Source organism: Lissotriton helveticus, chromosome 10, assembly GCF_964261635.1.
Source record: "Lissotriton helveticus chromosome 10, aLisHel1.1, whole genome shotgun sequence".
NCBI lineage: Eukaryota > Metazoa > Chordata > Amphibia > Caudata > Salamandridae > Lissotriton > Lissotriton helveticus.
The window spans coordinates 142,514,331-142,528,974 of record NC_136071.1 but is presented as its reverse complement, the minus strand read 5'-3'; the positions used below and the strand labels follow the sequence as shown (position 1 = coordinate 142,528,974).

The window sequence follows — 14,644 nt, the reverse complement described above, 5'->3', positions numbered from 1 at the left end:
TGACAAATCGATGTTTGTAACCATGTCTACACCATGGGGTGCCTGTCACATGGTACAGGGACATTTAGGGCACACCATAGGTGCCCCCCATTGCAGAGGGACAGGGAGGGAGGGGGGGGGAGGCGGCCCTGCTAAGGGCCCCCAAAGACACTTTGACAGCCGTTTCAAGTCGTAAAGGCTGACATGAAATGGCTGTTGGAAGAGCCATCATAATCCCAACGGCAGAGCCAAGCCTGGCTCCGCCGTCATTAGGGGATTATGCTGGCTACCGATGCTCCGAACCTTGTCGAATTCCCCCTGCTGGTTTCATTCGGACCGCCGTCATCCTGATACGGCGGTCGGAATAAAACCTACGATGTTGGGCCCTGCATTGTAGAGTATCATTATTACTTAAGTTGCTTGATTAATATAGTAGGATGTTCCTATATGGCATAATCTACTGAGTGAAAGGACAGCTCAAGCTTACAGCTAGTCATCAGCTGATACCATTATATAGACCTAATGCATCATGGCATGTTATTAAATATAACTGACCCAAACCCTAAAAACTATATACCTACCACACAATAAGTTTATTATTCTGTTGTTGTTTCTTTACGCTCTACTGATGCCATGTACTCACACTGTTGTATTGTTGTTTCTAAAATGTGCTGTAAAACTGCTCCAGGAGAGCTATATAAACTGTTAAATAAATACATTTCTGTTGTGGCATAGAAGAGTGGAACAAAAAACAAAGCAGTGAACAAGCATGTGTGATCCATCTAAGGGATCAGGAGCTAGCCCAGGTTCTTTCACACTCCCAATACCCAGCCAGATGCCACGTGATGGGCCTCAAACTTTAGCTAGAACAACTCCAAGCAGAAGTAAATGCTTTGACGCAATTAGAAGCTGTAATTTGCAGTTTAGCTTGCCAATCCTTTAACTGTGTTCATATAGAGGTTCCAGCGTTTCTAGTGAAGTAATCTGGAGGCTTTCAGAGCACTAGGAGAGAGAAGAATTTATGTTTAAAAATATAAAATATTAAACATAGTATTATCAATTTGGAACTCTCTACCTGTCACTTTACGGATGAAGTGCTATTTTTTTGTTTCACAAGAACCGTAAAAATGTTTTTACTTCACATGTCTGATGATATATACTTCTAGGCCCTGAACAGAGATTAAAAGGCATTTGTCGTTTCATGTTTGGGTTCTTTAGTTTAAATGGTTCACTTAGTGGTCTGTGTTTATTTAGTGGTTGGAGTCACTCTGAATTGCTGTTTAAAATGTGGCTTTTTATCCAGTGCTTTATTTAGGATTACTAAATACTCAGATTACACTGAAAAAAAATACTAAAAACGTAATTTAAGGAGGAATATCTCCCATTATGACACATTTTGGAACCCCCTTTTTCCACTATAAAATTGCATATGTGAAAATATTGTTTCGACTAAAGAAGATGCTATATTCATAATAGTGTGTCCAGTTACTAAAAAATTCCATCACCACCTTTCCTGGGCAGAGTTCATCTAATCACCCTATGATTTCAATGGTGTGCTGGAAATCCAGGTTGTTACAGTAAAGTACTGAAACAGGCTGGGGATTTGCAGAGTCATTGATTGGCATCTGAAAAGGTATTAATTGGCAGAGGTGGCATTTTGGGTTCTAGTTTCCCAGATGTATATCTGGTAAAAGTAGAGGCCCAAACAATTCATTGAAATGTGCATTTATAGTTCACGTTATGTTTTTTCTTATTATATAAATTAAAAAAACAGACAGGGGATGTCATACTTCACGATTGTTATATGGTTCCAACAAATTTAGTAGGATTGTGTATTAGATCAACAAACTATATAGGGATTAGGCCTTCTTATATCATCAGTACAGTTTGCCTAACTCACAGTTCTGGATCTAAACTCTTAAACCTCTAAAGTTACAGATGCTGTCAGCAACCTCAAATGTGAACACTCTTATTCTCAAGGAATTTGTGAAAACAGATCTAACCCTTTTGTTTGTCACTCTAGCAGGCCCAAGGTATCTCAAAGAGAAGAGACAACAATACATTTCCAAATGTTTATTGAAAGGATTTAATCCTTGTAAGTAAAACATGAACTGTGATAATTAGACAAATAATAATAATAATAAAATAACGGCATTTGTAAAAGCGCAAACAGCTACCTCAAGCAGAGGTGTCCCGGCGCTAAAGCAAGACAGAAGTGCGTGCAACAAGAACTCCTAACGATAACCTAGTCCTTCAGTTCTGGCTAAAAAGCAAAGTTTTCAATGCTTTCCTGAAAAGTGGCTCAGATTCTATCTGCCACAGGAAGTTTGTCAAGACAGCCATAACCGTGAAGGATCTACCTCCAATCCACACTTTCTTAAACCTCGGAACACATAGTAGGTTTAGAGAATTAGATCTCAGAAGCCTATTCTGTTTATAGCTGCATAAGCGCAGTTTCAAATAGCTCGGGCATTTACCATGTACGGAGCGTAAAGCAAATGTCAGGGCCTCAAATTCAATTCTCCTGACCACGGGCAACCAGTGGACCTTCTTAATGTGTGGAGAGATATGATGGCGGTAAGGTAGTCGCCTAATCATTCTCGCAGCTGCATTTTGGAGCATTTGCAGTCTTTTAATCAAATATGCAGGTAAGCCTACATACACTGTTCGCGTAGTCCAATCTAGCCGTCACCATGGTATGTATTACGACTCAACGACAGTCCTCAGGTAGTAGATGGATGAATTTTCGTAAGCTTTTCAGCTTGCCAAAACAGGTAGAAGACACCTGCGTGATCTGAGCTGAGAGCGAGAGATCTGTCTCCCATTTGAGACACATCATTTTTATAAGTATTATTAGAAGGGTGAAAAAGAAACAATTCAACTATGTTAATTGTTCCTAATGTTACTCCTATCTATCACGAATACTCCAACACTAGTAAGAGAATGATGGGAGTACCCTTCTGCCACACCCAGTTGGAATGACCTAACCCATCCCTTGGTGTAATGTCTCAAGAAGCCGGCCTCAGTGCATTAACGAATGCACTACGTCTGAGTGTGCAAGCCTGCACACATCTCTGCTTGCACAGCTATCTTCTTTCTTAGGATGAATGTTGGAGCCTGCAGAGTTGCCTTTCATTTGCAGCTCTCTGCAGCATTCATGATAACTCCGCTGTGAAGTGCTTCTCACTGAATTCAAAATGGATGTTGTTTAAATAATAAAACACAGGCCTTATTGCATTCTGCTAGACAACCAGAATAACAACTTTACTTAGTCTGGGGAAAAAGAGTTGTCTCCTACAAACACATAATAAGGCAAGGAAATCGTGTTTTAGTATGTGTGTCCCTGGAACTAACAGCACAGACTACAGAACAACGTCTACTGAAAATAAATGCATGCATAGCATTTCCTCGGGTTAGGGAAAAACATGTTCAAACCAACATTTCAAAAAGACGCTAAGTTAAAAAGGAAAACTAAAATGAAGACTAAATATAATCCACTGGGCAGCACTACAGGCTATTAGGCTACCTGTAAGGCCATCTTAGAAGACTACACTCTAGACTCCCAATAAAAAACCCTCTAGAGAAGGGCCAAAAGAAGCTACTATGGTGATGCACTCCGTGCGTGACTGCCAGAATGTAGCTAGGGGCACGGGTGGTCAGCGGAGCAGTGTGAGCCATTGAATATACAGTTCATAAAAACACATCATGTCAAGCTTGCTGAGCTTAGTTGATGTATATGAGGAAGTGGGAGCCTCGTGAACACTCTGAGAAATTTCTAAAATGGGATGTATGAAACTCGGCTGCTAATGGGTAAAACAGCTAAAGTCCACACTTTAAAAGTGACAGTTCACTCAACCAATGGCTACTGAATATGGGTTGACAAATGCCAATGGTTGTTTGAGGGTGCGGGGGCAATTTGACCTTTTCTCTTTTCTCAACTAGTTTTGGGAGACCATGAACTTGTTTCTTAGCTCATGCCACATACGGAGGAGGGGGTGATTTCTGTAGCCTCTGTTAACTAAGGTGAATGAAAGCCTAAGTCTGAATGGTGGTGAGAAACTACTCCTCTGTATCCAAGAGAAAGTGAGGAGTTCCAGGACCATAACCGATCAAGGGAATTATTCCACCCAAGATAGACTAATAAAGCTAGCTCAATAAATAAAACCACACTGATCTAGAACAGAATAATAATAGGAAGATTACAAAATACTGCGAGTCGCTTACTCATGCGTGTCAGATAGCACTCATGAGAGCAGTTACTGACCATTTGAAATTATGATTTATGTCATCTGCTTGGCTTTCAAGAGGCACTTGGAGTAAACGTGAAGATGTAAAGAACCCAAAACAGACTTCACAATTGAAAGCTCTGGTTTGAACCATTCACCATCAATTCAAATACAAGAATTTAGTTGCTTGGTGAGGCCCGAATAGATAACTCAGTTGCCCACAGCTAACGTGTTCAACACGTACAAACTTAGTATTTCTTCCACTGCATATCCAGTCCTCATCTTCACTAGTGACAATATTGGAGATGCTAGGCTTTCCAATACTGTATATCAATATTTTTTTGCCTTTTTCATTAATACAGTATGTATATTCACTGTATTTCAAACAAGTTGTATATGATTCCCTTGTTCTTGCACTCACACTGCTAACAACGAGAGTTGGGTGGGGGGATCTTTATTGTTGGCAATACATTTGTAACAACATTATTCCTTCTTTAAGGAGTTTTCTCTCACATACAATCTATTGACCGTTACCTGGTGGTCGAAAATTAGTTTGGGGTTTTTATGCATATTTGCAGTGCCAGACTAAATGGTGCATATTTGAACTGTTAATTCATATAGCACTACAGCTGGCTCAATAATGAAATAAGTGCATCTATAAAAATCAAGGTAATCTGATTCATACAAGTTGAACGCTCCACAAATTGAAGGTCAGGAACCTAAATTCAATATATTTGGAATGTTTTGTAAACGTCGATACACAGACTGTAATGACAGCTTAACTCTGACAAGGTATTAGGAGCTGGGATTCATCACTTTGAAAATGCAGTGAGTCATCCAAGTAGTCAGAGGGCAGCTAGGCACAAAGAGAATTCTAGAAAGTAGTGTCAACAAAATTCAAGAGTTATAAGTAAATGTGCACAGTCAAGTGTTGGTTCAAGGTCTGCATGTAAGAACTCACGAAGCAAGAACAGAACTGGATGAGGTTGGCAAAAGTGACATCAGTGTACTGCTAGAAACTGAATCGAGAGTAAACTAGTTTGGTGCCATAGTAAGCCATTAAAATAAGGCCCAAAGGCCTTACTGTCATACCGTCACATCCTACTATGACCCGAAGTGTGGTATTTGTTAACGTGCAAACCATGGATACCACTGTAATTTCCCTATGATGGCTATAAGACACAGAACTCTTGAACTAGCAACCTTCCAGAGATTGAGGGGACTGTTTGATGTCTGTGCGCTGCTGGTTACTACTCCTCCACTACAATTTTCTCATTCACTGTAGCGTGTCCCAGGGCAAACAGCATGTGGTGTGGTTTATTGGAGGGTAAAAAAAATGTAAGAAAAAGAAGAGGGGTTCCTTACAAAAAACTCTAATACAGAGGACCTTTCACAGCCTCTTGTGCATTCAAGCGCTGCATAGATGTGTTCAATAAACGTGCTTTCTTTTCATCAGCCGCCGACAGTAGGGCATCTCAGGCATAAATGAGATTGCTGTCGTTTTATGATGAAATAGGAAATCTGTAGGATACACAAGAATGTTGAGCGAAACAGAGAACGTGATTTTGCTCCACAGCCTTTGAGCTGACAAGGAATATTAAAGAAAAACACAAGTAACACAAAAGAACAAGGTACTTACTTTCGGTAATGCTTTTTCTGGTGGATACAGTTTCTGCCTGTGGATTCCTCACGTTTTGAATTACCCCACGCTCAGCATCCCACGGAAACTTTTCTCCTCTGCTCTCCCACTTGGGCGAGGATGTCACAATGGAACGGCTCCGCGCGCAACTCCTCGTGACGTTATCGGAGTCAAAATAAAACCTTGTCGGCATGCTGATGTCAGTTCCACCCATTTTTTCCGTACCTTTAAGGAGAAACGGGTGAACTAACGACCTTCTCACAAGTATTAACAGTATACAAATCACAACTAAAAATTGAAATTCTACATCATAGATATTTCCCAATTCCAAATTAAACTCATGATTCAACCAATAAAACACATAAAATACAAAATTGATTAATTTTCTGTATAAGCATCCAGGCAACGGGGAGGTGGGTGGGTCATGAGGAATCCACAGGCAGATACTGTATCCACCAGAAAAAGCGTTACAAAAGTTAAGTAACTTGTTCTTCTGACAGATACATCTGCCTGTGGATGATTCCTAACTTTTTGAATTGAATCCCTAAGCAGTCCCACTCTTTCTTGGAGGAGGGTGCCTGCCTATACCAAAAAACACAGAATGAGCAAAATGGCCTTCCCTCCTCACTTCCGAATCCAAGCAACAGTGTTTTTTCAACAGTGTGGAGGGAGGCCCAAATTGAGGCTTTGCAGATGACTACCACAGGGACACCTCGAGCCAAAGCCAAAGAAGAAAACTTTGCTCTAGCAGAATGAGCACGAATACCTTCAGGAGGCTCCTTCTAGGCCAAGGCGTAGCAGATCTTAATGTACAGGATTATCTTCCTGGACAGCGTTCTTTAATGAACAGCCTTGCCTTTCATCTTGCTCACATATCCTATGAAGAGTTGATCATCCAGCCTGAAGTCCTTGGTTCTGTCCAAGAAAAAGCTCACCGCCCTCCTGGCATCCAGGCAATGAAGTCTCTCCTCCTCCTTAGAAGGGTCAAGGGGAGGGTAGAAAGTAGGTAAGGTGATGGACAGGCCCAAATGAAAAGGAGTGATCACCTTAAGCAGGAAATCAGCTCTGGTCCTAAGAACCATCTTATACGCATGGAAAGATGTAAAAGGAATTTCGAACTAAGAACTGCATTTCACTCTCCCTCCTAGCGGATGTTATAACCACTAAAAACATAGTTTTAAATGCTAGAAACCTTAAGGGACAACTATGCAAAGGTTCAAAGGGTGAACCCATCAAAAATGTGAGAACCAAATTCAAATCCCACTGAAGCATGATAAAAGGAGTGAGAGGAAACCTATTAGTGAGACTTAATTAATCTCTTAACTATAGGAGATTTGAACAACGAGGGTTGATCCAGCAAACGAAGAAAAGCCGACAAGGCAAATAAGTAATCTTTAACAGTTGCCAGGGCAACAGAAAAACTCAGAACATCAGATAAATGGGCTTTTAAGGGGTCAATTGATTTCTCTCCACACCATTTCACAAATTTAGCCCACCTACCAGCATAGACAGATTTGGTGGAGTGTCTTCTGGCCGATAAAATAACGTCCGCTGCATCCAGTGGGAGAGAGAAATAACTCAGGTTGCCCCATTCAATGTCCAGGCATTAAGGTGCAGGCTCTCGAGGTGGGGGTGTAGTCCTGCCCTTGTGCTTGCAAGAGGAGGTAAGCCCTGGAAGGGTGATGGAGTGGAGGGTGCAATGAGAGGTAAAGGAGCTCTGTGTACCACACTCTTCGCAGCCAATACTGGGCAATCAATATGACTTGGGCTCGGTCTTGGCTAATCTTCCACCGAACTCAAGGAATCAAGGGTATGGGGGAAACGCGTAAAGAAGCTGTGAGCCCCAGTCTAACTGAAACGAAAGATAGATCCTTCCAGATAATGGAAGGCGAGCGCTTCTCAGATATCCTACAAGTATTGTGCTGAGTCCCACAGGGATCCGCCCTGAGTGCCACATTATTTAATCTATACGTGCAACCGTTGGCAAAGATAGTGCGGAAATTTGGGTTATCTATTGTATCATACGCAGATGAGACCCAGTTGGTACCATCAGTGATGGAGGGCCCACAATCCAACACCCAACTGGCCCCGTGCATGGAAAAAGTAGCAGAAGGGATGAACAGCTGTAGCCTAAAACTGAATTGAGAAAAAACAGAACTAATGTTCCTGGGAAATCAGTCTGTGCCCAGAAACATCATCTGCTGGCCTCCAGAACTAGGCAACCCCCCTGTCCCAAAATAATCCATTAAAAATCTGGGAAAGTGGTTAGACCAGTCTTTCTATGGCGACACAAGCCAAAAAACTGGCAACCACCTGTTTTTGGAATACCCTGCATGATCCGGAAGATTTTACCTCTTATCCCTGAACAGGCCCGGAGAACCGTGGTTCAGGCCTTGGTGATATCAAGCCTGGACAACAGCAACTCCCTCTATCTGGGCTCCCCAAATATGTAGTGAACAGACTACAGGTGGTTCAGAATGCCGCAGCCAGGATACTCCTAGGCATCCCCAGACAAGACTCAGCGAAAGCCGCTCTGAAAATACTGCACTGGCTCCCGATTCAAGCCAGGATCAAATTTAAATCACTATGTATTGCCCACAAAGCCATGAACGACAAGGGCCCTGCCCTACTAAGAAAGCTTGTAGCTCCTTATGTTCCGGGTATATCTCTGAGATCCTCATCAGATCTACTCGTGAAGTGGACAAGAATAAAGAGATCGAGTTGGGGAGGAAGATCTTTCTTACACCTGGCTGCTAGTCTGTGGAACTTCCTACCTAAAGAAACGCGATTGCTAAGAGATTAACTGGTATTTAGGAAAAAACTAAAACCATGGCTATTCCCGCGATAACTTTTGTTCCTGACATCACCTTCTCAGCGCTGGGAAGCCTTTTCTATAAATCCATAAACATAAACGTGTCTCCCAACGCTCCCTGGGTCGGATACTGGAGATTGCAGAATGACAGACAGTGCGCGTTCTTGTGAGTGGCAAATAGGTCCAACTGAGGAAACCCCCACATCCTAAAAATGTGAAGAACCATCTCCGGGTGCAGACGCCACTTGTGATTGGCCGAATATTGCCAACTGAGACTGTCCGCCCACACATGCAGCACTCCGGCAAAGTGATTTGCGATCATGCAAATCTGACGGTACTGACTCCAGGACCACAGCCCTAGAGCCTCTTTGCAGAGAAGATACAACCCTACTCCTCCCTGTTTGTGGATGTACCATTTTGCGGTAGTGTTGTTTGTTTAGACTTGAACTGACTGACCGCGAACGGAAGGAAGGCCTTTAGAGCCAAATGTATCGCCTGCAATTCCAAAAGATTGATGTGTAACAATCTTTCCTCTGGAGACCAAAGACCTTTGACCTCCAGATCCCCCAGGTGAGCTCTCCACCCTAGAGTGGAGTCATCCATTATCACTGTGGTCACCAGAGAAGGAGGGTGGTACGGCTTCCCTTGAGACAGGTTGCCTGGAACACTTCACCAATGCAGATCCGCTACAGTGTCTCTGGAGATTCTGACCACCTCCTCGAGATCTCCATTGTGTTGAAACCACTACCTACGGAGGCACCACTGGAGGGCCCTCATATGCCAGCGTGCATGGTTGACCAACATAATGCAGGAAGCAAACAGACCGAGCAGGCACAAGATCTTTAGTACTGAAACAGACGCTCCATTTTGAAAAAGTGGAATCATAACCTTGATATCCTGAAACCTCTGTGGAGGTGGAAAAGCACAACTTACAATAGTGTCTAGTACGTCCCCTATGAACAGGTTGCGCTGAGAGGGCACCAGGTGAGATTTTGTTACATTTATCAAAAAACCCAAGCTGACCAACAGCTGTGTTACCTGCAAATGATGCAGCACTATCTCTGGCGACCTTGCTTTGGGCAGGCAGTTGTCCAGATTGGGAAACACAGGAATTCCCGACCTTCTGTGATCTGCTGCCAACACAGCCATCACCTTTGTGAAGATCTGAGGTGTGGGAGTAAGGCTAAACAGAAGGACCAAAAACTGGTAATGTTGAGACCCTTCTGTAAAATGGGTATACTTCCGATGCAACTTCAGAATGGGAATGTGAAAATACGCATCCTGAAAATCGACTGACACCATTGAGTCTTCCTTCTCCAGAGCGTGAAGAACCTGTGCCAGGGTCAAGATTTTGAACTTCTCCTGTTTGTGGTAAAAATTAAAAATCCTGATGTCGACAATCGTAAACGACTGTCATTTTGGGAATCAGGAAGTACAGGGAGTAGTACCCCTGACCTCTTTTCTGCTCTGGAATGATCTTGATTGCACCCTTTTTCAGCTATGACAGTACTTCCTGCAGAAGAAGCAGAACATGCTCTTCCGAGCAAAGGCCCTGACGGGGAAGGAAAGGAGGGGGAAACTCGCGGATGGGTAAAGCTATCCATTTTCTAAAATGTTTAAAACCCAGAGGTCTATAGTGACAGACCTCCAATGAGGTAGAAAATAAGCCACCTGTCCTCCCACAGAATAAGCATGCTCTAAGATGGCGGAGCTAGAGCTGCTTCCCTGCTGCAACAGTGGGAGAGGAAGGTGGAGGTGGAAGAGGACACTTGTTGTCGACAGAACCCCGCAGGTGACCTCAGCCCCTTCACCTGTAGGACCTGTACAAAGGATTCACCTGCTGCTGATGCTGTGGTTGTCTGCCATAAAAGGACAAGTTCTTGCAAAGCCACGAAACCTGTGGTACGGTCTATAGTTCCTGGGCAAGGTCTAAAGCCCTAAGGACCTTGCTGTTGCCTTCCTATCCTTAAAGCCCTGCAGCGCAGAAACTGCCTTAGCTCCAAACAAACGGGACCCATCAAAAGGCAAGTCCAGAAAGGAAGCTTGAACATCAGGCGAAAAGCACTTACGCCGTAAACAGGCATGCCTTCTCTTCACCACAGACGACCCCATTGCCCTGGCTACAGAGTCAGCCATGTCCAGCCTAGATTTGATTACTTGACGGGCAGCAGCCTGAGCATTCGTCATCAGTTCGGAAAAATGCCCCTGGACCTCCGTAGGCAATTTTGGAATTACCTCCTTAGCTGTATCCATGAGGGCGTGAACGTAACATCCCAAGAGACATGTGGCATTCGTAGATTTCAAGGTCATACTCCCTGATGAAAAAAAACTTTTTGGCCAACTGCTCCATTCGTTTGGATTACCTATCAGCAGATGCAGATGGAAAAGAGCTTGCTGATAACTTAGAAGAACAAGAAGCTTTGGACCACTAGGCTTTCCGGTGAAGGATGGGAGGACAGAAAAGCTGGATCCCCAGGAGCTACCTTGTACCTTCTAGCCACTGTCCTGGAAACAGCAGAGGAAGACATTGGCTTTTGCCAAACATCCAAGATGGGCTTTGTTAAAACCTCATTGAATTTCAACAATGGTTCTCATGCAGAAGTCGACGAACGGAGAAGCTCTGTGAGAATGTTAGATTTAAATTCATCTGTGGGAAGCGACAAGTCTAAAAGGACTGCAGCTTTTTTAATTACTGCATGATATGAAGTCACCTTAGGAGGTGGCAAGCCCTTAGGTGATGTAAATTCCCACTCAGGGGAGGTATCCTGATTACTCGCCTTTAGTAATCCCTCAAAATCAGGTCCAAGGTCCACTATCTCTCCTTCTTCAGCCCCTTCATATTCCTATTTCTCCAACAGTTTTTGAGCCTCTCCGAGATCTCATCTTTGGTATCGGCATTGGCGGTGCCAGACATGGGACGGTGACTTCGGAACCGGCATCGTAGGAGGGTCCAGACGAACAGGGATTGAAGTTGGCGGAGGTCGAACCGGCGCCGGTTCGGATCCATCCAAAGGAACACAACCCCCTGGAAACTTTAACTGTGTCAGCAACCTAGGCGCCGGTCGAGGCCAACTTCCTGGTGCCATAGGCATAAAGGGTATGAATGGCGTCTAGGGAAAATGAGGGGGAAACTCTCCCTGAGAGTAAGCTAACAGACCCATGGGGCCAGCATGCGCACCCGTGGGATTTGCAGCCCTTACGAAAATGCTAAACATAGCATTTAAAAAATGTGACAGATCTGATTCCAGAGTCTGGAATGCAGGATATGCTGGATCTGGAACTAAGGGCTCTGAAGCCATATGTGGAGGCACCAAATTCGGCTGTGGAGGAGGTGTTCTCGGTGCTGGAGGTGGAGTAGCAGATGTCGGCGCTGGAGGAGTAACATTCCTCGGAGTCAGAAGAGTAACAGCCCTTGGTGCCGGAGACACCTCTGGTGAAGGAGTTGGAGAGATCTCATCCTTGCGATGACGCCTAGGACTCGGAGACACCAACTTCGGAGTTGCGTCCTTCGAAGAACGACACAGAGAACCATGGTGACGCTTCTTCTTATGCTTCTTGGAGGACCCTAAGGTATGAGGGTATGAGATCTCCTGCGATCTCTCTTTCGGCTTTTGGGCATGAACAAGTTGGCCTCCCTTTCCTTTAGATTCATCCGGTTACACGAAGTGCATGTCCCGAAGTTGTGATCCGAAGACAGGCACCACAAACAATCTTCGTGCGGGTCAGTGATGGACATCAGGCCCCCCGCATTTCCTGCACGGCTTGCATCCGACTTTCTAGAAGTAGTCATCTTCAATGGCTACAAAGTCACAGCAACAGTAACAATGAATACTTCCATAAATGGCAAGCCTGGGAAAAAACAATTACGCGTTGACAGTGTAGTAAAAAGAGAACTGACGTCAGCACGCCACCGAGATCTTCTTATGGCTCCGATGACGCCACGCAGAGTCGCATATAGAGCCGTTTCATTGTGACGTCGACGTGGGAGTAATAACATTTTTTTTATTTAGAGCTGCCACAAACTAAAGTATGTTACCTTTAACCAACTGATCTAACATTTTATCGACCTCACAAGGATCATGGGCCGAGTAGACCTGCAGGTTAATGGGTAGGCACATTGAACATTTTTGTAACCTACTTTGCTTTATACTCAGTGGTGCGAATTGGTATATAAATAATGTTGTGAAACGTCTGCAATAATTGCTTGTTTTTATGGTACTACTGGCTAGTATGGAACAGGTTACGGTTTTAGTGTCCTGCAAGCTATTACAAATTGACAATGTTCGCTTTTAAACCAAGAGCTGTACGTACCTTTAAAGCCTTGTTTGGTTTAGGATTAGTCGTCATAACCTGTAAGCAATCACCAGGACACAACTGCTTGGAAAATGCAACTAAAGAAACAAAGGGAAAACAAATACATAATTAATGATAAAATGTTGGTAATAAAACTGGATTTAATACAAAAACAACCTATTTTACATAATAGGTCATGTCCTTCAAACACTAATTTCACATACAACCCCACACCACTGAAGTGCATGCTCGTCAACAGCCGATCCGCTGTTTTACACGCCGCGGAAATTTCTGAAACAATCCTGAGTGAATCCATTGACATCGCATTCCTCACAGAAACCTGGCTAAATGACCACTCAACGAGCATACTTGACCTACTCTCCCCTCCTGGATACTCTATTCTCAGAAAAGATAGACCAGACAGAGTGGGGGGTGGTCTTGCCATTATCTTTAAAAATGATTTTCAGATATCTATTGTCACTAACCCAGGCTACTCCTCGTGCAAATACCTGGAAGCTGTCAACTCAAAACTCCCTCCCAATTCGCCTACACAACATCTATCGCCCCCCGGGACCACCACAGCCCTTCATTGAGGACTTATCTGACCTCCTGACAAAATCTGCATTATCCAACTCAAAAAATCTCTTTCTTGAGGATCTTAACCTCCATTGGAACGATACCAATGGCCCCACTATCTCCCTCATCACTACACTCCTTGAGATCAGTGAACTTAAACAACTTTGCTTATCCCCAACACACTCCAAAGGTGCCTTACTGGACGTCATTCTGTCTAACGAAGATCTGACCTCCTTGACCAATATCATCCCTATTGACTGGTCTGATCATCACCTTATACTGTTGACCATGGATACCTCAGCAAGCCTCCCCGCCCCTAAAGTCAACAGACCTAAGAAATTGACCAGAAACCTAAAATGTATCCCCTCAAACGCTCTCCCATCTAAACTCCAAGCTCAACTCCTTCTCATTCCCCACTCACAAAATGCGAATGAGCTCACTGAACTCTTCAATAATACGGTCACTGGTATTCTTGACGAATTGGCCCCGCCTAAACTCAAAAACCAAAGAAACACCCCCTTAAACTCTTGGTTTAATACCGAGATAAATAATGAAAGACGGGCTCTCAGACTAGCGGAAAGAACCTGGAGACACCATCCCTCACCCTCCCATCTTGCCTGTCTCAGACGTGCTAGATCCACGTACAAAAAACACATCCTCAAGCAAAAGGCATCCTTCTTCCGCACTCAACTCGATCGTGCCAAAAACAGACCCAGGGAACTCTTCAATATCATTCTTAACCAAACTTCACCGGCACCTCCTAATATGACAGCCTCCTCAGCCAGATGCAACAAAATTGCCCATTTCTTCTCTGAAAAAATTGCCAAAATTGATCAATCTTTCCTTCCCACACAACCATCCTCCAACTCGCTCCCTAACGACCCTTCTCACCCACCCACTTCTCTACCCCCCCAACAACTCCACTGGCCTCCATCCTACCACTTCGCCGGCTACCAACTCCCCAAACTCACAACTAAAGAACAATGCCTCCTTGCTCAACTTCCTCCCCGTCATTGAGCTAGAAGTCCTCAAAATAATTGGCAATCTTAAACCGCCCTCCCACACAAAAGACCCTGTACCCTCCAACCTTTTCCCTACCCTTAAGTACGTCATCGCCCC

General features: G+C 44.0%; 1 protein-coding gene across 6 annotated transcripts in view; it reads right to left on the bottom strand.

Moving 5' to 3' along the window:
* MAFK (MAF bZIP transcription factor K) overlaps window positions 1-14,644 on the bottom strand; it is a 198,217-nt gene that overhangs the window by 5,644 nt on the left and 177,929 nt on the right. For all 6 annotated transcript variants that reach the window (XM_078664957.1, XM_078664958.1, XM_078664960.1 and 3 more), the window contains one exon: window positions 12,968-13,047. In XM_078664957.1, the coding sequence (XP_078521083.1) occupies window positions 12,968-13,047 (80 nt within the window). The remainder of the gene's footprint in view (window positions 1-12,967; window positions 13,048-14,644) is intronic.